Below are 22584 nucleotides of genomic sequence, written 5' to 3'. Positions count from 1 at the left end.
TTCACTTGTGCTGTCATAACCGTCTGTTAGCCAACATCTCCACATCAAGTCTTCTGCAGAACAGCCCAATTGCCTTTAAAATATTCACCTCTTCCTCCGGTGGTTGGGGAAAATCATTTAAGCATCAGAATCCTGTTCTTAAGTGAAATGTTACCCAGAAGCCCAATTTAATAAAAGTTGGAAGCAACACTCTTCTGTTAAAATGTGTAGGTAAACTTGGAACCCCCTGTTTGGCCCCACTCCCCCATCCTTGTGGCTGCTCCGGGGACTCTACCCCAGAACACTGAGTCTCCTCGGTGGTTTAAAGCCCATGTGCCTGCGTAGGACAGCAAAGGAACTTCATAACCCAAGCATCACAACTGCCACCTACCAACCACCCTTCCTAGCACACTTCCTGCTGTGCCTTCAGCATTAAAAAAAAAACAAAAACTTTTTTATTATAAGGAATTCCAAACATACATAAAAACCAAATAGTATAATGAACCTCCATATACCCATAACCCAGGCTCAATGATTATCAGCTCATAGCCAATCGCATTTTATTTACACCCCTATCGACTTTTCCTCCACATTGCTTAGGAGCAAATTTGCTCCTAAAATTTCACTCATTAAAATTTCATTGCATTGCTCAAATTGGCAAGGAATTCATTACTACCCACGATACCCCTGTCACATCTAAGAAAATAATAATAATCCCTTAGTAATATCAAGTATCCACTGTTAAAGTTCCAATTGTCTCATAAAATGTCATCTTTATATCAGGATGCAAGCAAGACCTATGGCCTGAGATTGGTTGTCTTACTTTTAATCTCTAGGTCTCCTCCCATTTTTTCTTTCCTTGCAATTAATTTATTAAAGAGGTTGGGTTGTCTTGTGACCCTCCTTCCATCTTACTAAGGTTCTCTAAAGAGAAAGTTCCCTTCACCTACCAGGATACCCAGTGAACCATATTCTTTCTACACCACTGTACTTTACATATTATCCCATCTGACCTGTCCATCTTCACATCTTCTCCAGTTGGTAGGCTCCTAGCTATCATTTCAAACCAACCTACGTATCACCTCTCAGTGAAGGCTTGCCCCCTCTCCCGGTAGAGTTCACCTCTCTTCTAATGCTAGAAAGGTATCATTAAAATAAATGTTATCTCATTCACTCATAAATTGAATGCCTCCATCCCTGGGAATGGAGGCCCTCAAAGACAAAAGGCAGGAATGGTCTTTTGCCCCAACATCTGTATAAAGTAGTTATCAAAAAAATATTTGCAGGATGCATGAAATACTCATGCAGCCAGAATGTCACTTTAGGGTCAGTATCACTTAAGTGGCATTATGTAGAATGCAAGTCACACAGCAACTGGCAATGAGGTAACCATCAGTAGGGTAAGAGTTACCAGAATTCAGGACATTCTACAGGACGTAATGATGGAATCAGCGCTGAGTTACCGAGAGTCCACAGTCAGACGTTAATCAGACCAAGACAGCAGAGCCTGGGGCTTGACTTCTCCCAACTACAGAGAAGACACGATGAGTATCGGGTTGAGCCAGGGTCCTTCCCAGGAACTCAATCAGTAACAGGTAAGAGCAGGCCATAGCCTTTGTCAGGTTGGCTAGAACTCAGAGCCAACTGCATCCCACTTCCCGTCTTCCAATGAAATCCCTACCTTCAAATGAAATCTGAGAAAAAAAGCCTAAATCCTCCACTGTGTTAAGGGAAGAGAATGGGGTGATGCCTAGCATCTCCTCCCAAGGCACAGAACATTAAGAAGCTTATTTCCAAATCCTCTGGGGAGGTGGGGGGAAGCGGTGGACAGCCTGACCCACCCAGAGAGAGGCAGGCAGAGGGGAGGTCTGTCCATCCCAACCACGGGATCACTGGCTAGACATTCCACCCGAGAAGTCTCCTGAGGAAGTGGGGTGTTGGGTTCCATGCTAGCCACAAAAAGATGGCCCAGAAACAGGAATATGTCAGGGTATAAATAAAATTATGGCAGATTGACAGTAGATATCCAAACAATCATGAGGAAACTAAGGTAGATCATTGTATGCATTAGAAAGATGTCCGTAACATATTTTTATGGGGGAGGGGACAAGTTGCAGAGCATAAATTCCATTAGAAATAAGCCTGTTGCATAGGTCCATATAGAAAGGAACCTGGAAGGACAGGCTACAAATGACTAGTCATTATCCCTGAGGGGTAACATAAAAGGAGGAACTTTAATTCTATAATCTGCCTTATTATTTTAAATTGTATGTGGAGGTGGGCTTAAGGTGTGCAGTCTTGCCCGAGGTGGTAATGGGCTCTGCCAGCACTGGGCACCACTCACCACTGGCAGATACTGTGTACTTACACACTCAGCACCTGCTATGCTCTGAGCTTGGTGCTCTGTCCTGTATCTCAGAGGAAGAGAACTCCATAAGGGCAAGTCCCCACTCTGTACTGGTCCCATTTCTTCTGAACATGGGTTCATGTGGCAATAGGTCTGTTGGAATCAGGGTGAGCCACGGCGTAAGGGACAGAAATGGAAAGTGTTCTCAAGGTCAGTCCTGGCAATCCTCCAGGGTCGATACCCTGAGTAAGCTGGGCATTTCCGCTCCGTAGGGAGGACTCCGGGCAGGCACAGCCTCGCTGGAAGTGGCTTCCTTCTATCAGTCACAGTGTGGAAGATGGCCCGCCTCCCTCAGCTGTGCTCGCCACTCTCAGAGGAACAAGCTCCTGAGCAGCGACGACACACAAAACCAGGGGAGTGACTCTTGAAAGGCTGTCGAGCGGCACAGGTTTGGAGTGGCAACTCTGTCTAGAGCGGCAGAGATACAGTGGAAGAGAAATGAAGAGGAAGGCAAAGGAGGAGAGGGATCAAGGGGCAAGCAAGGGGTAGGAGATGAAACAGGGCAGTCAGGCTCTGCAGGGACAAACAGAGCTGTCGCCCACTCTGTCCGACTGATAAAGTGGTCCTTAGTTTTATACTACAGGAAAGAAGAGTTAAAGGGAGGCTGAATCCATGCCCCCAGACCCCAGACCAAGACCCAAATATTATAGGAAGATCAGAAGGAAAAATTAATGTATTCTCTTAAGATAAAACAGATCAGAGCAAACCCTACTGTTTGCTGCTAGTTACATCTTCTTGCACTGGGAAGCCAGGCAGTCTTCTTTAAAAAAAAAAAAAGGTCTTAAATCAGATAGCTATCTAGTTCCATGCCATCATCATTCCAGGAAATTTCTAGTCCTTCTCAGTCCTTTTTCAGTATCTCCTTTCCCTTCTTGAATATTGATGCAATCCCAGGGTTCAAAACTGAACTCTTCACTCTTCTCATGCTAACACCCCCTGCACCAGCTCAGATACCCGCAGAGTGTGAAACAGGACCTGGAGGTCAACCACCAAATTTCTTTCTAGAATTCAGCTCTCTCTGAATTCTAGAGCCCCACATCCTACTGGTCTTTGGATACTTCCATCCACTACACTGTCTCCCAGTTACCACCAACTTCGTATTGTAACTAAACTTTTCTTCTCCACGCTTTACTACCATCTCCTGCCTCAACCAGTGACTGATACCCCCAGACACCTGGAAATTATCCATAACTCTTTAACTCTTTCCCCAGGCCCTCATCCTATGTTGTGCCAGTTCTGCCTTTAATGGGTCAGAAGCATTCACAGAAATTAAAAACACAGGACTTAGAATCAAACAAACCTGGTCAAAATCTAACCTTTGTCACTGAGTGCAACCTAACACAAGTTACTTACCTGCTCTAAGATTTCATTGGATAATCAGAGATGTAGCAAATATTAAATAGGACTGATACATGTGAAGCCTTTGGCACAAAGCTTGGCCCCAAAATATTTGCTACCATCATATGTTCATGTCACTCTCCTCCCTATAGGGTTGATGTGAAGATTAAATGTCAACATATTCAAAGTATTCAATGTCTTACACATAGTAAGAGCTATTACCTACTACCAGCATTGCTAAATAGGCCTGAAATTAACACTTTTATCTCTACACTATGACCCAGTCTAAGCCACCATCACACAAAACTAGAATCTTGCAACTTCCTCCAACTGGTCATCTTGTCCTTTCCTTTTCGCACTCTCTCTACAGCTTGTGATCTGGTCACCTCACTGAGTAGACCTCTTTGCCCTCAGAGTATAGTAGTTCACCACAAGCTCCAGGAGGAACAAGAACCTGTGCGTACCACATTTTCATCACCAGTAAAGTACCTGGCACATTGCAAGGTACTTGGTAAATCCATGTAGCTTTTTACTCGTTTTTTTCCATTCAGTTAAATCCCTTCCTATCCCCAACCCACAAGATACACATCAGCCTGTTCAACAAAATTGAGACATGACCATCATCAGAAGCAGCTATATATTTTTAATCTAAAGATTGGGCATACAGAAACATTTTACATAAATCCCCAAGTCTTTTTATTATAGAACAGGAAATACGGGCCCCGGAAAAATAAGTCTCTCTCCATAGGTCTTAATCCTTGATCTCTGTAGTAAAGACAATCCCCAGTGATCCAACCAATATTTACTGCCCACTCATATATTTGGTAGGACACCGAGAAAACCAGAGGCCTGTCCTTTGTCTTCTAAAGGGTTGCAGAAAGACTGAGAAGCAACAGTATGGCTCAGTTGTTAGCACTTCTGTACATGAGCCTTTTAATTCTACACTTATTTATTGGAAAGGCAGTGGAATTGGTAGCTTCTCATCTTCTACCCATAAATGTCATGTTCAAGAGGGCCTTGTACTGCAATGGACTTTGTTCAACCTTAATTGTTAATATTGCCAAAGAATCCCCATGACTAAGAAAGTCATTAATTCTTTATACTTCGTTTTCCTATAGCAGTTAAGTTTCCTGTGCTCTACTTAGTCACATTTAATTTTTAAGAATCTTCAGAGGAAAAACGTTTCATATGTAATTTATAACAATGTTGCTTCATAAAGCTGGGATTGAGTTTAAAAGAAATCCATCCTGGTATACAGCCCCTTCTTTGTGCTCTGGAGAGAAAACGAACACCGATACATGAGAAAATAGCCATGACGAAAAGGAGGGAAGAGATAGATATAACTTGAAGCGAAGAAATGACACAGACCCCCCACATACACACTTTAAAAACTTTATTTATATAAAAAACTCATTTGTTTTTAAAAGCATTAACAAGACAGAAAGAAAAACAGGAAAAGTATGGAGCAGAAGACATGCCCCTTAGTAGTGTTCAGTGGGAAGATACAATTTTTGGTTTTCTGGAGTTGGATGTTTAGTGTTTCTATAAACGGGGAAAAAAAAAAGACAGTTAAAGGTCCCCAAAAGCCCATGGCTGTTCTATCACCCACACCCCACCAAGAAAAAGAGCACCAGCAAAAGAGCAGAGAGGACAAGAGAAACAAGAGTGGGGACATGTCTGGGCGGGGCAGCGTCCCCTGTGCAGTATGTTCTGAGGGTCAGGGGGGAAAAGGCTCCTTTTTGCCAGAAAAGGAGTGAAAAGAAATGGGAAGGTAGAAAACAGTAAAGGATTTTAATGCATAGGGGAAGGGGAAGGGGCCAGTGGGTTGGGTGCTTTTCTCCTACCCCACAGGCTCCATATATTAGATAAGGGGAGGGGAGAGAGAAGAAGGAGGATTTCCAGTTTGCACTATACAGAGCTTTTAGATTAAGGGGTGGAGTCAAAAGCAAGTAAGGAAAGGGATTTAAAAAAAATCAACCAGCATAGCAGCTGAGTCCTCTAGCCCAACCAGCTAATATACACTAAACTGAAAGGAGGAGGTGTTTGGGGATGGGGGCAGGCATGACTCCCCTACAACCCCTTCAGAGATGACGGTCCACTCTGGGTAACTAAGGATCATACCACTCACTCCTCCCACCAACCTCGTTTAAGAGTCATCAAGAATAGGATTTTTGCAAAATCCCAACTATATACTGTTGAGCAAAAACTTGCTATGGCTGAAATTAGAGGCTACACCAATTCCCAATGGAGAATCTGAGGGTCTCTAGGTCACCTCTCCTCTTCTTCCTGCTATTTAGGGCCAAGAGTGGGTAAGAATCAACAAAATATAATTTGCAAAATCATGAAAAATGAGAATGCAGAGGCAAAGGAAGGCACATGGAAGGGAAGGAGGAGATGCACCCCAGGCCAAAGGCACAAAGGAGAGGCAAAGCCAGGGGTGACCCCCACCTTTTAGGGTAAAGGGGGCAGAAGTATGTACACCAAGTCCTTTAGTCAGCCAACCAATCCAGGGAGCAGGCAGGAAGGCCAGGGCTATAAGGGTGACAAAAGGAGAAACAGGGGAGAGGGGAAGCCAGCTTTGAAGCTTCCTGCCAGTTTCAGACTAACCGATTCATGTACATTCCTACTAGCTCCTCCTAGAGGTTCCTTCTCCTCCCCAGAAAACATCTTTCTGCTCCATCTCACCCAAATAGTCTTCCTTAATACATTCTCCTCTTTTTACAGCCCCTTGCAAATGGCCAAGCCAAGTTAGCAGACACTATCACAGGATGGGAGGGGAGGGTTAAGGACGGCCTCGGTAAGGGGCAGCTGCAGCCCCCCAGGGTTGGCACGAGGCTTGGAAAAGAGATGGAGTCTGTAAGTCCTTGATGGTCCCTGCCCTGGAGATGAGGAGAACCAAGTTTCTTATGTCAGTTCTAAGAGACCTTCACTTACTCAAGGGCCCTTGCCAGATGGTATATGCCAATGTTGCCAGCCTTCTTTGCTTCAAAAATAGTCATTAGGAATAAGGGAAGGGCACACACTTCCCATTATCCGAAAGCAAAACAAAACAAATAAGAACAAAAACAAAACAGAAAGTCCCATCAGGAAAAAAGGTCTTGATTAAGAATCATCGATTTATCAGATTGTTGCATGATGCATATGTAGCATGTGACTTCCGATTCTTCCCACAGCTTCCAGTGAAGACTCCCACTCTCTCTCCCTCCCTCCACACAGGCCAAGAGTTCCAGGGAGAGCTGGCAGAAAGAGCTAATCTGCAGCAGTTTCTCAAGATATGCATATAACAGAGTCAGGGTTCTTGGGAACAATTGGAGAGGATCTGGAGTGGGGAGGAAGGACAATTAAACTTCATTGGAAGAAGTTAGGAGTCGATGGAAAGAAGGCAGCCACTTAGGGCTATAAGGGGAGGAGGCAGCCTGGCAGTTGGCACAATAGTCCAGCGAAGAAAGGGGAAAATCGTCAGTCCATTTCACCACCGAATAAAAGTACATATATTATACGCCCAGACGTAGCGAAGATAGTGGTGCTAAATCTTCTGCTGTAAGGAAAAAAGAGAAAGAGATGTTACTAGGGTTGGGAATAAGGAAAACCAAAAGGCAGTTGAATAAATCTGGAGAGCAGAAGGTAGCACATAATGGAGAATCAGATCACCAGCAGATGTCCCAGCCTCAAGAGGAAATAATCACCGAACAGCACCCCAAGCACCAGGTGGCTGAGACTACAGTCTCTAGCCTGATCAGATGGGCATGATTGGCAAACTGCTGTCACCCAGGGGCCTCCTTGCTCAGTGATGATCCTGGGGGTGGCTGGAGGACATACCATGGGGGGGTAAGACACCTGGTCCCCCTCCTCATTCAAAACCAACACATCCAACTCTTCCTGCAGAGATTCCTGTCCCTCGTCCTGCTGTGAACACATGCAATTTGTTAGTATGAAAGTAAGGAAATAGGAACCTTGTGAGTGTGTGGAAGATCTAGAGAAAATGCCCAAATCTGTACACTCAACCAAAACAAAGTAGTAGTACAGGCAAGATTTTCAAGAAAACACAGGCAGGGACAGAAGAGAGTAATGTGTTAGATCAGTTAGGGTTAGTCATGTCAGCAACACATTTATAGTCTTCCTTCCCCCATATCTCAACCATCGCAGCATGAATGGCCCAAGAAATCCCACGAGGAGTCAAAACTCCTACTTTTCCCAAAAGCCCCTAGCAGAAGAGGATGTTGCTTTTCACTAGGTACATTTTTCCCTATTTCACAAAACATGTAGGCTTCAAAATAGGATCAGACATAGAAGGACAAGAGTATATAGAGAACTTACCATCAGGGGTGTTCCCTTCATTGGCTCCATTTCGCCTAGATCCCCTGATCGATCCAGTGTTCTACTGTGATCCCCTCTCTCATTCATTGTGGAATAGCTGTTATCTAAAAACACACACACACACACGACATTCCCCTCTAATACATACTATATATTAAAGTATGTATTAGGTAGTTCTGTTTCAAAACCAACTTTGCCAAATGCTCCAGAAAGGCATTAAGCTCTGGTGGCCCCTGACTTTCAAAAAGAGAATTTGAATCTAATTGGGAAGATAATGTATATGAAATATGCAGAGAATGACATACAGAGTGAAGCAAAAGTAGGTTTACAGTTGTTCATATCAAAAATAATACTAAAATTAACAAATAATAATACAAGAAAAAACTGTGTCTCATGTACTCACAACTGTAAATGTACTTTTGCCCCACTCTGTATGTTAATAAAGCTAAATGGAAGAGGTCTGCTTATAAAAGATATTAGCATTAAAACAAGAGAGCAAAGTGTGCTGTAAGAGCTGGAAAGGACGTAACAAAAAAAGACAGGACTTTAGTTAAACTTTTGAGGATAAGAATTTAGAAAAGCACAAGGCAATGAATGACATTCCAGAAGAGGCATTACATTACATGAGCAAAATCAAAGAAGTCTAGAATGAAGAAATAGAATAGCAAGTTAGACCTGGTGGGCTGAAACAGAGTAAATGGAGAGGAGCCTATTGTCAGCCTATGAAAGGCTGTGGGTAGCAGCTTAGGGACACAAACTTGGTTCTGTAGTAGTGGGACAGGCATACGAAAACATTAAAAAAAAAAAAAACTTTGATCAAGTGGGAATGTGGAAGTGGGTGCATCAAGTTTTACTACATTTCCTTGCGTCTTTCCAAATGGAAATGTCCAGTCACGCTCTTCCAGAAGGGCAAATGGTGAGGGTGCCAGAAAACACCACAGAGCTCAGTAGTTCTCATCATCCCAATGAAGTAGTATCCTTAGGCAGGAATTAATCACCTACCTAATGACCTTGAGTTTGATCCCATATTGCTCATCTGAATTTCCTCCCGATCGGGTTTCTTATCTATATGAAGAAAGAAAGTTATCCAAGTAAAAAACCAAACTCTTCAAAATGTATATTCATCATAAAAATTACTCTCTAGTCTGTTCCCCCTCCCTCTCACCAAATTTTTACTGAGTACTCAGCACATGCCAGGCACTAGACAAAGCCCTCATGGTACTTAAAAGAGAGCCCTTCCCAACAGACTCCTAACATAAGAAATCTTTTACTCTGCCCTGGCTGGCGTAGCTCAGTGGATTGAGCGCGGGCTGTGAACCAAAGCATCACAGGTTCGATTCCCAGCGAGGGCACATGCCTGGGTTGCAGGCCATGGCCCCCAGCAACTGCACATTGATGTTTCCCTCCCTCTCTCTCCCTCTCCCTCTCTCTCTCTGTCTCTCTTTCTCCCTCCCTTCCCTCTCTAAAAATAAATAAATAAATCTTAAAAAAAAAAAAAAAAAAGAAATCTTGTACTCTAAGCCAGCAATTTTCAAATTATTTGGTTTCAGGAACCCTTTACAGTCTTAAAAATTATGAGGATCCAAAGAACTTGCATTGGTATGCATTATATGTATCACTATTTACTGTACTGAGAATTTTAAAATATTTATTTCACTTAAAAATAACAATAAGCTTATTCCATGTTAACAAAAATAACTTCTTTTTAAAAAAAGGATTGTTTTGCATTTTTGCACATCTCTTTAAAGTTTGGCTTAATAGAAGTAGAATTCTCATATCTGCTTCTGCATTCAATCTGTTGTGATGTTATTTTGGTTGAAGAACATGAAGAAAATCCAGCCTCATACAGACAAGAAGATGGAAAAGGGAGAGTAAGAGTAGTCTTTCTTTTCAGATAATTTTAGATATTCCTTGTGTTCCTAAGATTTTACTTATTATTTTTAGAGAGGAGAAGGGAGGGAGGAAGAGAGGAAGAGAAACATCAACGTGCGAGAGAAACATCAATTGCTTGCCTCTGGCGTGCCCCCAACTGGGGCCTGGTCAGAAACCCAGGCATGTGCCCTGACCAGGAATCAAACTGGCAACCCTTTGGTTCACAGACTGGTGCTCAACCCACTGAGCCACAAAGGCCAAGGCTAGGTATTCTTTGATAGTATACTAATAATCAACAAGTAGAGTTTTTTTAAAGTTAGCAGCAATGTGGAGTCTGATTCCAAAATAACAATCTCTTCATGCTCTGTTAAATTAAAATCCATTGTTCTATCTTGCACTTGAATAGATTAATTACCCATTCAGGACTTTGAAACATTTCTTGGTCACCTGGAAAATACTGGTTCAATTATACACATCTTCTAAATGTTAGTATCAAAAGTTAGAAATCACATTCGCTGATATCACCACCATTGATTTCATCAAAAGTCTTTCAGGTATTAGGATGTTACCAGGCTCAGTGTGGCAGACAGAAGTTTTCCAAAATTATAACTGTCACTTGAAAATTCAGACAAGTACTGACAGTTCCTTTTCCTCAAAGTGACAAGCTCATTGCATTCATTTTTGAAAAAATGTCTGCCAAACACCTATGTATGAATAACCAGAGTGTCTGTCAGTCACTTTTAAAATTATATTTTATTGATTATGCTATTCCAGTTGTCCTCATTTTTCCTCCTTTGCCCCCCTCCACCCAGCATCCCCCACACCCTCAGGCAATCCCTCCACCATTGTTTATGTCCATGGGTTATACGTATAAGTTCTTTGGCTTCTCCTTTTCTTCTACTGTACCTTACATCCCCATGGCTGTTCTGTATCTACCTATTTGTACTTCTTAATCCCCTCACCTCTTCACCCTGTCCTCCACACCTCCATTCCATCTGGCAACCATCAATTCTCTTAAATAAGTCCTTTTAACATTTCATATAATTGTTTGGTGATAATGAACTCCTTTAATTTTTTCTTGCCTGGGAAGCTCTTTATCTGCCCTTCAATTCTAAATGATAGTTTTGCTGGGTACAGCAATCTTGGCTGTAGGTCCCTGCTTCTCATGACTTTGAATCTATTTCTTGCCAATCCCTCCTAGCCTGCAAAGTTTCTTTTGAGAAATTGGCTGACAGTCTTATGGGAACTCCCCTGTAGTTAACTAACATTTTTCTCTTGCTGTTTTTAAGAGTTTATCTTTAACCTTTGACATTTTAATTATGATGTGTCTTGGAGTGGGCCTCTTCGCATCCAACTTGTTTGGGATTCTCTGTCCTTCCTGCACTTGCATGACTACTTCCTTCAGCATATTAGGGAAGTTTTCATTTATTTTTAGAGAGGGGAGAAGAGGAAGAGAGGGAGAGAAACATCAATGTGCAATAAATACATTAACAGGATGCCTCTCACATGCTCCCAAGTGGAGACCTGGTCAGCAACCCATGCATGTGCCCTGACTGGGAACTGAACCGGCAACCTTTCAGTTTACTGGCCAGCACTCAATCCACTGAGCCACACCTGCAGGAATGTTTCTTTCATTATTTTTTCAAATAGATTTCCGATTTCTTGTTCTTTCTCTTCTCCTTCTGGTGCCCCTATGATGTGAATGTTGGACCACTTGAAGTTGTGCCAGAGGCTGCTTATACTATCCTCATTTCTTCTCGTTCTAATTGGTTGTCTTTTGCTTCATGTTCCAAATCATTGATTTGATTCTTCACTTCATCCATTCTACTGTTGTTTCCCTGTAAATTGTTCTTTATTTCAATTAGCATATCCTTTGTTTCTGACTGGATCTTCTTTATGCTGTTGAGGTCCTCACTGAGTTCCTTGAGCATCCTTATAATCAGTATTTTGAACTCTGCATCTGTCAAGATTGCTTATCTCCATTTCGTTTAGCTCTTTTTCTAGAGTTTTGATTTGTTCTTTCATTTGGGCCATGTTTCTTTGTCTTCTTGTTTTGGCAGCCTACCTGTGTTTGTTTCTATGTATTACATAGAGCTGCTCTGACTCTGTGTCTTGGTAGTGTGGCCTAATGTAGTAGGTGTCCTGTAGAGTTCAGTGGCACAGCCTACCCTAACATCCAAGTTGGATACTCGAGGTTCACCCTTCGTGTGAGCTGAGTACACTCTCCTCTTGCAGTTGAGACTTGGTTCCTGACAATATATCAATGGGAGGGATTTATCCAGGCAAGTCAGCTGCAAGAACTGGCTGTGTGTGACCACTGACTACCACCCTCAGCCCTCCATGGAATATCAGCTGTGCAGGGGCAAGGTGGTGGTACTCTGACGTAGTCTGTAGCTGCCCACAGGGTACGCAGGCTCTGGAGTTTCCTTGGTGGTGCAGGGAAAGGTCAGCCTCCATCTGTGCTTTGCCTGGGGGCCACCCTGCCTAAGCTATAAAGCAATCTGAGAAGGCTGCTACCTGTGCTGGGCTTGGAAATTCCCAAGCAAAGCCAAATTGTGAATCTATGGTGCTTGCTACTGTTGCTTGTTTGAGAGGATTTAGAAAGTTGTGAAACATGAGCCAGGACCAGTCACTCATATGGAAAAGCAGCTTGGATGGGTATGTAATCTGGGTGGGGTGGAAATTCAGGGGATTTCCAGGTCTGGGCAAATAGTGTTAGCTAAGTTGATGGAGTCTCAGATATGGCACCAGCTTGCCAGCTCTGTTGGGGGAAGGTTCAGAAAACAGACAATGGCCTCTGGTGGCCTTGATGCCAGACACTTCTGATTCCCCCCGTATGCTACCGGTGCCTTTGAAGCTGCTACCCTGGTGCTGGAGCTAGGGAGTGAATCTGAGTAAGTGGGTTCTTTAAGAGGAACTGCTTGGGGTTCCAGAAGTTTCTTCCATCGACTCAATGCCTGCTGGTTTTTGCAGCCAGAAATTGTGGGGACTTAGCTTCCTGGCACTGGAACCCTGGGCTGAGGGGCCTTGTGTGGGGCTGGGACTCCTTGCTCCCGAGATGCCTCTCCTGAATTTTTATCCACCACACGTGAATATGGGACCAGCCCATTCCACATCTGCGCTCCTGCTACCAGTCTAGATGGATGTGTTTTCTTTAATTGCATAGTGTCAGACTTCCTTTCAACTCAATTTCTGACAGTTCTGAGTGATAGTTGTTCTATATCTTAGTTGTAATTTTGATGTGGTTAGAGGAGGAGGCAAGCCATGTCTGCCTATGCCGCCATCTTGACCAGATGTCTGTCTTTTTTTTTTTTTTTTTTTTAAGTGAAAATAGTATTTCAAAAAAGAGTGGCTAATCTGCCCTGGCTGGTGTAGCTCAGTGGATTGAGCTCGGGCTGCAAACCAAAGTGTCACAGGTTTGATTCCCAGTCAGGGCACATGCCTGGGTTGCAGGCCACGGCCCCCAGCAACCGCACATTCATGTTTCTCTTTCTCTCTCTTTCTCCCTCCCTTCCCTCTCTAAAAAATAAATAAATAAAATCTTAAAAAAAAAAAAGAGTGGTTAATCCAATTAGTAACACAAGTGTTTTTCCTCAAGACAACCATTGTCATGTTTAGTATACAACAGAGTGCTTTATGAGTACTTCCTGTTTCATCAGCACAGGATATTAAAAAGATGTGTGCTAAAAGGTAGAAACAATAAAAATTAACAATTTTCATAGCTCCATCAATCACATCCTGAAGTGAAACTGATTTTGTTTTGTTTTGTTTTGTTTTTAACTCTCAGACATGGCAATGAAGAGACTACAATGACTAGACTGGTTTGGTGCCATTGCCCTGGGTTATGCTCAGTCCCCAACACTAACAACACTGCAGTTTTTACACCATCCACACACATCAACAAACTTGGGGATCCCCGGACATCTGAAGAACTCTGATTGAGGCAAAAGCCAAGTGTCATTAAGAATTTATATATATATATATTTAAAAATCATGTTGCAAACCTTATATTTATACAAGGTTATATGTTAATTACATCTCAAATAGAGCAAACAGAGATACGGTTCACTTTGTAGTCATTTTCAGTCCATTGGCAAAGACAGGAAGTCACACCTGGGCTACTGCCTGTTTTGTGTTATTTTCTAATGCACAGGCCTACCAGCTTCTGCATTACAATCCTGAAGTGCAGTATTACTACCCTCTGCCAAAGAGTAGCTTATGTGAAAATAATTATATATCCTATTTCCTAGATAGTAAGCCCACTAAAGAATAGCAGAGGTGGAACAAAAGCTGGGAGCATACTCCCAGATACTGTACCTGACTTCTGGTTCCGGTCAATGAGCGGAAGAGTGCTATCATCATATGAGTGACTGCTCTGGCTTCGAGAAGCATTGTTTAGATTTACCTGGAGGCAAACATAAAATGCAACAACGTCAAAGTCCTGAATTTACTCACGTCTTATTTCCTAATGGGCAAAGATCTTTGGGTCTCCATTCCCAAATACAACTCTTACAAAAAGTAACTCATAAGAGTTAAGTAAATACCTATACAGCGAAACAAACTCGGATATTATGGCTTTTATTTGTGTTCCTGAACAGAAGATTACAAAGGTCCCAATCACCTGTACTATCAGAAGGGGCCCTAGTCTCAGAAAATGGCAAAGTCCCTCAAAAGGGCTGTTGCCGATTTGGGGAAAAGTCGAAATGCCTCCATACTTCAGAGCTACCAGTACGTACAGCACACTGTGACACAGAGGAGGACCGGCGCTGTCTGGGCAGCCAATGAACTGTCAGCACCATTCACTCTGAGGGAGGAATGAACCAAATGACTGCCTTACTATCAGAGATTTGGGTCAAAAGTAGAGTTAAATGTGAAAGTAGAAGAGACCGAACACAGAGACATTACCAGAGGCCAAGAAAAAATAAAAAATAAATGTCTCAGTCCCAAGAGCTTTCCCACCTGAAAGTCTGATTTCTTCCATCCTTCTTTTTCCAATGGCTTCCGCAGTTCCTTATATCCCCAGATTGTCTGTAATACAAGTGCTGCTGCTCGAACTTCCTTTTCTGAGCGGTTCCTTTTGAGGAAAGTAACAGCACATGGAATTTGGATGTAAGACCAGGGAAGAAGCTGAGAACCTATTCTTTCTAACATAATGTAACATGAACATAAATGCTAAAATGGGTAAAATCACATATTCACCAAGTCCTAGTATTCTGTCCCAAACAGTAACGCATGAAAATATTTGATGGAAAAGTTTATTATCAATTTATGAATCAACATTAAGACAGAAAACAGACTAATCCCTCTTCACATTTTACAAGTAACTAATGGAAAATAACCTTAGAAGCAAAAAAGGAAAAAGCTCCTTTCTAGCAATTCCCCTCTACTTAAATTCTTCCCATTGTAATTTTAAGTGTTAAGCTTACCCTGATTTGTTGATCAACACCAGCTTCTCAATACCCTGTGTCTCTCGAAGCTTTTTGGCAGCCTCCAAGTTGTCAGCAATAACCTCATTGATGGTGTTCAAAATGGAGACCACGGTGTCCTCAGAGAAACTCTGGGAAGGGCTTGGTTGCCCGCCTGGCAGATTCTTTACCAAGTTAGGAATAGCGTGTTTACCTACAGCAGTACGACAAAGGAATATGTGCTGGGAGAACAAGCTGGGTCAGGTTATGAAGAGCCTAACACTGTTCTATTGCACTGATCGTGGAAAGTACAGGTACTAGCTCTATGAATCCACTTCATTCTCTATTATCATATTAAAAGAGAAAAGGACTTGCAAACAGTCATGAATTTACTGGCCTCATTATTTCTTCATTTATTCTTTCCTTTTACAGTCACATCGAAATAATGTAAATAATTACATGAAAAATGCTACACAGGCCCTGGGTGGTGTGGCTCGTTGAGTTGAGCACCAACCTGTGAACTGAAAGGCCAGTAGTTTGATTCCTGGTCAGGGCACATGCCTCGGTTGCTAGTTTGGTCCCCAGTTGGGTACGTAGGAGAGGCAACTGATCGATGTTTCTCTCCCTCTCTTAATCCCTCCCTCCCCTCTCTCTAAAAGTAAATAAATAACATCTTTAAAAATAACAGCTATTATAATTCTATTTTTAAAGAGTCATCACTTTGTGTCTTTCCAAGAACAATTAAACTACAGTTGACCCTGAACAACATGGGTTTAAACTGCAGGTTCACTTACAGTTTTTTTCTAATAAATACTGTAAATGTAATTTCTCTTCCTTATGATTTCCTTTTCTCTCACTTTCTTTATTGTGAGGATACAGTATGTAATACATATACAAAATATGTTAATCAACTGCTTATATTATTGCTAAGGCTTCTAATAAAAAACAGGCTATTTAAGTTTTTTGGGAGTCAAAAGATACACGTGGCTTTGTATGGGAGTGAGCACCCCGTGATGTTCAAGATCAACTGTATAATCCTCCCCAACTCTCACATTCACAAACTGTGGAGGGCTAGGATCCTTCCTCTCGATCATTTCAATAAATAAGTTATTTTGCACCTGCTGGATTAAAGCACTGTACTAGATGCTGAGGTAACAGCTAACATCCTACTCCTTACCGATTAACTCTTTGTTGCGAGCATCCACAGCCAGGTTCCTCAGTGCTCCCGATGCAGCTTTCACGACCCTCTCGTGTTCACTGGTCAGGAGGTCAGCAATGGCAGAAAGAGCCTTCTCTTGACGCAGAGCACAGCGGATGTATCGACCATACTAGAAATAGCACGTGGAGGTAGAACAGATTACAAATGGCAGCAAACTAGACAGCTAAGTTCTCCCACGTCCAAATCTGTTTTCTAAAAGTACTCACTGTCCAGCGCCCAGCACACAAGTTCTGAATAGCCCCAGCTGAGGCTTCTAGGATGGCAGGAGTCTTGCTCTCCTTGAGGAGTGAGATGTATATCCGAACCACCTCTGGCTGAAATAAAAGCTCATAGCCTGGGCAGGAAAGGACAAGAAAGGAGAGAATGCTAATCAGTACCTATGAACCAGGCTGTGGCTGGCAGTCCATCCTTCACTCTGGATTAATGAGTTTATGCTCCTACACTGTTAGGCTCCCACCTACCCAACCTACCCAACACCAAACTCAGAGGCTTGATTCCGTGCCTCCTTAAGGATAATTAGTCCATGGCAAGAGCAGAGCACGCATCAACTCATCACATGCAACGTCCTTCTTCTTCTTCCTTGCCTTTTCTCTCCCACAGTTTACAGTCTCCCACAGCACCCAAGGTTCTAGTCTAGACTATCATCAGAACCCTATCCTATCCTCAAGTAATGTGAATAGTGGCCATAACAAGCAGTGCTTTGTAAGCTACTGCTATAATAGTATAGTTCCCCAATACTTTCACCATCACTACAAACCCATAAATCAAAGGAGAGAGAACAATGAACATGCTGCATAGTCTACTGTCAGGCTATCAAATATTTATCTGTAGACTATGTTTATGAGACCCTCGGAGACTGAAGAGAGAAAAGATAACTTACCTCGAGCAGGACTGGTTCTTTTAGGGAAATCCACTGTGTCATTTGCTGGATCTTCTGTGGGTTTTTTCCCTTTGGAAATTAAAAAGAGGGGGGAAAGGGGTAAAAAGTTTAAGAAAGGAAAGAATTTACCTATTACACTGTTTGTTCTTTGAATCAGACATTCATCAAGTGGGGAAAAATATCTGGGCCCCCCAGGTTGTCCCAGCAGGGGGCTGTGCAGAAACAAGGACAGAAAACAGGCAGCAACGAGGTAAAATAAGGATGACCACAGTTGTTGCTGCTGTCCTGAGTTCTATAACTGGGACTGATGCCCAGAAGTAGCATGCCATGGGCCATTAGCTCAGAAGAGCGAAACTTGCTTCAATGGTCTTCCTCAACTGAATTCTCCTACATGCATCCACAGGGAAGGGTTAGGCAAGGAAACAATAAGGAAGCTAAAACCAAAACATGCAAATTAGAAGTAGATAAGCGCCTTAAAAGATTCCACTCACCTCTGGAGAACCACTCATCTTCCAGTGCGTCACCCAAGGTGGAAAGCAGAGGAGAGAAATGAAGAAAGAAAAATGCAGGAAAGAGATATCAATGGGATCATGAGCACACAAGCAGGAAAGCAGAGTAGAAAAGAAAAACACAGGAAACACAAAGGAGGAATGGGGGAGAAGGCCCCAGATTAGTTGAGTTCTTGTCCTTCACTGCCCCAGTCATTGATACCAAAATCTCCACCATCACCACCATCACCACCATCACCACCACCATCACCACCACCATCACCATCATCACCACCACCATCACCTCCATCACCTCCACCTCCACCACCACCCTGAATGAAGCACACAACACAGGGGAGGCAGCAGTAGAGCAAAAAGACATACTTGACTAGGCAGACTCCTACACTGCTCGTCAAGTATTTTGCACCTAAAGTGAAGTGTTCCTTCCTTTCCAGGTCATACCTTAAAGAGCAAGGAACAAGGAACTAAGACTCACCTTTGCCCTTCTTGGCCCCAAAGCAACTGGCAGCATGCGGCCCAGTATTGTTGGCAACATTGGGAGGTGCCTCTTGGTAACGCTCTGCCTGTGGGATCTCCCGATGGACTTGGTATGACAAGTTCCGAAGAAGGCAAACACAGTTCTCCACAAGCTTGGGAACATAAGAGAAAAGGCTTGATGAGAGAAGAGAATGTGTATAGTGATTTCCCAGCAAGTACAGATTTCCACAATTCAGATATCACAATACTGATCCAAAAAGCACAATCCACTCCATCATCTCTCACAGTGCCTCCAAGTGCCCCAAGCTTCTCAAAATCCTTGTAGCCCAGGCTAATGCAAGGTTTTTTGGGGGATTTTTTTTGCCACATTTGGTACATAACACAAAACCTGGGGAACACAAAACTTGGGGTCTTGCCCTGGCCAATGTGGCTCAGTTGGCTGGAGCATCGTCCTGTAAACCAACGTCACAGTTATCCCAGTCAGAGCACGTGCCTAGGTTGCAAGTTCAGTCCTCAGTCAGGGGCACAAACGAGAGGCAACAGGTCGGTGTTTCTCTCTCACATGGATGTTTCCTTCTCCCTCTCTCCGCCTCTCTCTAAAATCAATAAGCATGTCCTCGGGTGAGGATTTAAAAAAAAAAAAAAAAAAAAAAACTTAGGGTCTTTTTCCTTAAGTTTTTTTTTACTTTTTCCTACTTAGAAAAACATGCAACCTTGGAAGAACAGTTAAAGAGCTTTAAAATACAGAGGTGAAGGAAATTCTAAAGAAAACAATTCTAAAGAAAACAATTCTCTTCTAAAGTGAATACCCACCACTTAAGGGAGTAGGGGCTGGTACGGATATCTAATGTTATTTCAAAGCCTGGGAGAACAGCTCTGTACTACAGATACGCTCATGGTTGTTGTAAACAGAGTTCACTCGGTCATTAGCTTACCTTGCTGTCTGAATCCTTCTGCCCAATCTCGGCCTGAACAATGAAAATGAGGGCATCCACTAAACCATCACATTCCCGAAGCTTCCGGCGAGCCTCACTCCTCTCCGAGCTGACGTTCCTGAGGAGAAAGGGAGAGGTGTCAAGATGATTTGAACCCAGAAATCCTCCCTTCAAGGTCCCTTAACATCTATAAGCCTCCTTAACTAGCTTTTTTTATTCACTATACCCGTAATAAGCAAGGCACTGCAACTGAAAATGGAGTAAGACAGTCCCTGACTTCAGGACATTTACAACCAAGCCAGGGGCAGGGGATGAGGAAGCATAAATAAAGTATAAACACCACAATAATTCAAGACGAAATAGGTATTTCTTGTATAGAAGTGCCAATAAGGAATGGGGCAGAGCACACAGATGCATATCCCAAAGAGAGAAAGAATATATTATAACAATTACAGGATGTAAGAAAAAATGAGAAAAACCTTCCTGAAATAAAGGCACTTGAGTTTAGCCTCAAAAGATAAATAAGGAAAGAAGACCATTACAGACAGGAAAAACAGACCTTCCTCGCCCCACCCCTACCCTTCTACAACTCTGTATTCTTTTTTGTGCGCTGATCTTGGCCTGACTGAAATACAGATGATTGTAAGCAGGGACACACACCCGGGACTAGACAAGTGCCTTACACGTGGTAGGTGCTGAACAAATGTTTACCAAATTAAACGAACAAAGTCAAAGAGGCACAGAGCGAAGAGGACATGTGGGGAACAGCAAGTGAACCGACATCATGGGCGTATGTGTAACACAAGAAGTAGCGACTAAAGTAGAAAGACAGGTTGGAGTCACAGCCTGCAAGATAGATAGAATGGAGGCTGAATCACAGGCTACAGAATTTAAACTTTCTTTTTAAAGAAATTTAAATTTAAATTCAAAATTTAATCTTCATACTCTCAAAGCCCTTATGTTACCTAAGGCAGCCAGCTGTGTTGGTGAGCACTGACTCCCACTCAATGTGGCGTGGCTTACAATCTTCATTAGGTTCCCGCTCCCAGCCAGAATGTGGAATAATCACTTCATCTGTCAAGGCGTGCAGTGCATGGTCCACAATCTCCATTTTGATTGAGTCATGGGATGAGAGATTCCACAGGGTTCCTGGCAGAGAAAACTCGTCAGACAGCTCTTTCGGCACCCAAGATTATGTTTGAAGAATGCCAAAGACAGTCTCCTCTTCCATCACTTCTCGGTATTCCGCAATGACTAAGTATCTTGTAATGAATGATATTCAAGCTTTTGTTTCTGACCCACAATAACAACTATAGTTTACATTATGGCTCAATATAAACATACATATCCTGAAACAGTTAAATAAAATAATGCTTATTATTAGCCATGCTCTCTGAGCTATGTACACCCGAGTTTCTCAACCTCTGTATCTCCGATTTGGGGGCCGCTGTCTTGTCCATTGTTAGGTAATTAACAGTATCTCTGGCCACTGCTCATTGGTACTCCCCACCTCCACCCCACTACCAATTACGACAACCAAAAACATCCTGTAGGGCATAAAATTGCCCCCAACTGAAAAGCAATCATTGTTGCAATTTCCTTCCTTCTTTCCTTAGTTTCTCTTGGAATGCTGACTGTAATCCACAAAATTGTGTTCAAAACACACCAATGGCTCACAACCCACAACCTGAAAAAAAAAAAACCACTCTTCTGAAGAAAGGATCACAAGCTCAAATGTCTACATGTGCCAAGAAGATGAGTCAGGACAAGCAGATATTTAAAAGACATTGTGAGAACATGGATAAATGGCAGTGACACTCAGCTTCAGTATCTGTGTGACAGCTTTCTATAAGGCAGTGGTGGTCAAAACAACAGAATGTGTTGGAGATTATTGCCAACTGGAGAACACATACCTCAATCAACTCAAACCAACTACTGTCAAGTAGCAAAAGAGATCCATTGATACGATAGACCTCACACATTTTTAATAGAAGCCTAGAATCTGGGATTTTTAAGAGAAATATCCAGAATTTTAAACAGCGCAACAAATTCTTTACAATGTTGACAACCCTGCATGATCCAAACAAACCTTCAAAGTAGATTTGGCCCAAAGGCCACCAGTTCACAATCTTTAATCCAAAGTAAAAGGATTAGAAAGCCTTCTGGCTCTCAGCATCTCCAGAGATAACATGACTGTAACCTCTCAGTTTCCCTTATACCTAGAGCTTACCAGTAATGACTTCCGTGAGGTCCACATCACGAGCCTTTCGGAGCAATCGCACAAGGGCAGGAACACCATCACAGTTTTTTATGGCAATCTTGTTATCCTGGTCCCGCCCAAAGGAGATATTCTTGAGAGCTCCACAGGCGCCAAGGTGCACTTCCTTTTTGGGGTGGTCTAACAACCCCACCAGTACTGGGATGCCCTTGAGCTTCCGGACATCAGTCTTCACCTTGTCATTGCGGTAGCACAAATGTTGCAGGTATGCAGCTGCATTGGACTTGACGGCATCCAAGCGGAATCCTAGCATGGCTATCACCTCTGGCAGCTCTGGTTGTCTCCAATTGGGGGGTGGGGGCCCTCCCTTGCGCAGGCTATCCAAGCTTGCTAAACTTCCCCGTTCATGCTGGGCCAAAGGAGCCCAATAGTACTGGTCTGATGGCACCTCCTCCCCAATCATGTCTTCATAGCTCCTGCAGTGTTGAGAGAACCAAGAGGAAAGAGAAATATACCAAGTTGTGTTTCCTGGAGAGCTCCCATTACCCACTTAACCCCAGTCCTATTATACTAGATCTTATTTTTGCTTTACATAAATGATATACTGATCAATTTTTCTTAAGGAGATAAAGAAATAATTTTAAAGGCATCTGCAACTAGATTAAAACTACCTTTCTGTTCTGAAAAGTTTACTACCTTGGAAAAGAATCACAAACATTCTAAAATGTTTGTTACGTTAATTACTAAAAAAGAACTAAATTTTGCTTAGCAGTTAATGACACCTGACAGCTATTCACTTCGCTGCACAGAAATCCAAATAAACCTTCAGGCAGCAGAGTTAACCTAAGCAACTGACTCAGTGCCACAGAGAAGTCAGCAAACAATGTCTGTGAACAGTTCTTACAAGCCCTTATTAGCTAAACAGGAAACAAGACATTTACACACAGGAAACAGCTGGTGGGATAAGACCCTTAAAGACACTTCATATTTAAGCCTCTCCTTACCCTGTTTTGAAGTAATAAAAGAAG

The 22584-nt window shown here is 42.7% G+C and overlaps 1 protein-coding gene across 9 annotated transcripts in view; it reads right to left on the bottom strand.

The window, feature by feature from the left end:
* Window positions 1-4347: 4347 nt before the first annotated feature.
* The window catches only part of CTNND1 (catenin delta 1), a 48982-nt gene continuing 30745 nt past the window's right edge, over window positions 4348-22584 (bottom strand). For 3 of the 9 annotated variants that reach the window (XM_036029470.1, XM_036029471.1, XM_036029475.1), the window contains 15 exons: window positions 21569-22032; window positions 20304-20487; window positions 19339-19456; window positions 18402-18555; window positions 17909-17926; window positions 17418-17486; window positions 16744-16871; window positions 16496-16646; window positions 15340-15532; window positions 14873-14987; window positions 14231-14318; window positions 9044-9106; window positions 8042-8145; window positions 7544-7630; window positions 4348-7262 (listed from right to left, as the gene is read on the bottom strand). In XM_036029470.1, coding sequence (XP_035885363.1) covers window positions 7251-7262; window positions 7544-7630; window positions 8042-8145; window positions 9044-9106; window positions 14231-14318; window positions 14873-14987; window positions 15340-15532; window positions 16496-16646; window positions 16744-16871; window positions 17418-17486; window positions 17909-17926; window positions 18402-18555; window positions 19339-19456; window positions 20304-20487; window positions 21569-22032 — 1948 coding nt within the window. In that variant the 3' untranslated portion in view covers window positions 4348-7250. The remainder of the gene's footprint in view (window positions 7263-7543; window positions 7631-8041; window positions 8146-9043; window positions 9107-14230; window positions 14319-14872; window positions 14988-15339; window positions 15533-16495; window positions 16647-16743; window positions 16872-17417; window positions 17487-17908; window positions 17927-18401; window positions 18556-19338; window positions 19457-20303; window positions 20488-21568; window positions 22033-22584) is intronic. The other 6 variants (XM_028514778.2, XM_028514780.2, XM_036029472.1 and 3 more) reach the window with 5 other exon arrangements.

Source organism: Phyllostomus discolor, chromosome 6, assembly GCF_004126475.2.
Source record: "Phyllostomus discolor isolate MPI-MPIP mPhyDis1 chromosome 6, mPhyDis1.pri.v3, whole genome shotgun sequence".
Taxonomy (NCBI): Eukaryota; Metazoa; Chordata; class Mammalia; order Chiroptera; family Phyllostomidae; genus Phyllostomus; species Phyllostomus discolor.
Note: the sequence above shows the minus strand (reverse complement) of the source record. Positions and strands in the feature narration are given on the sequence as shown.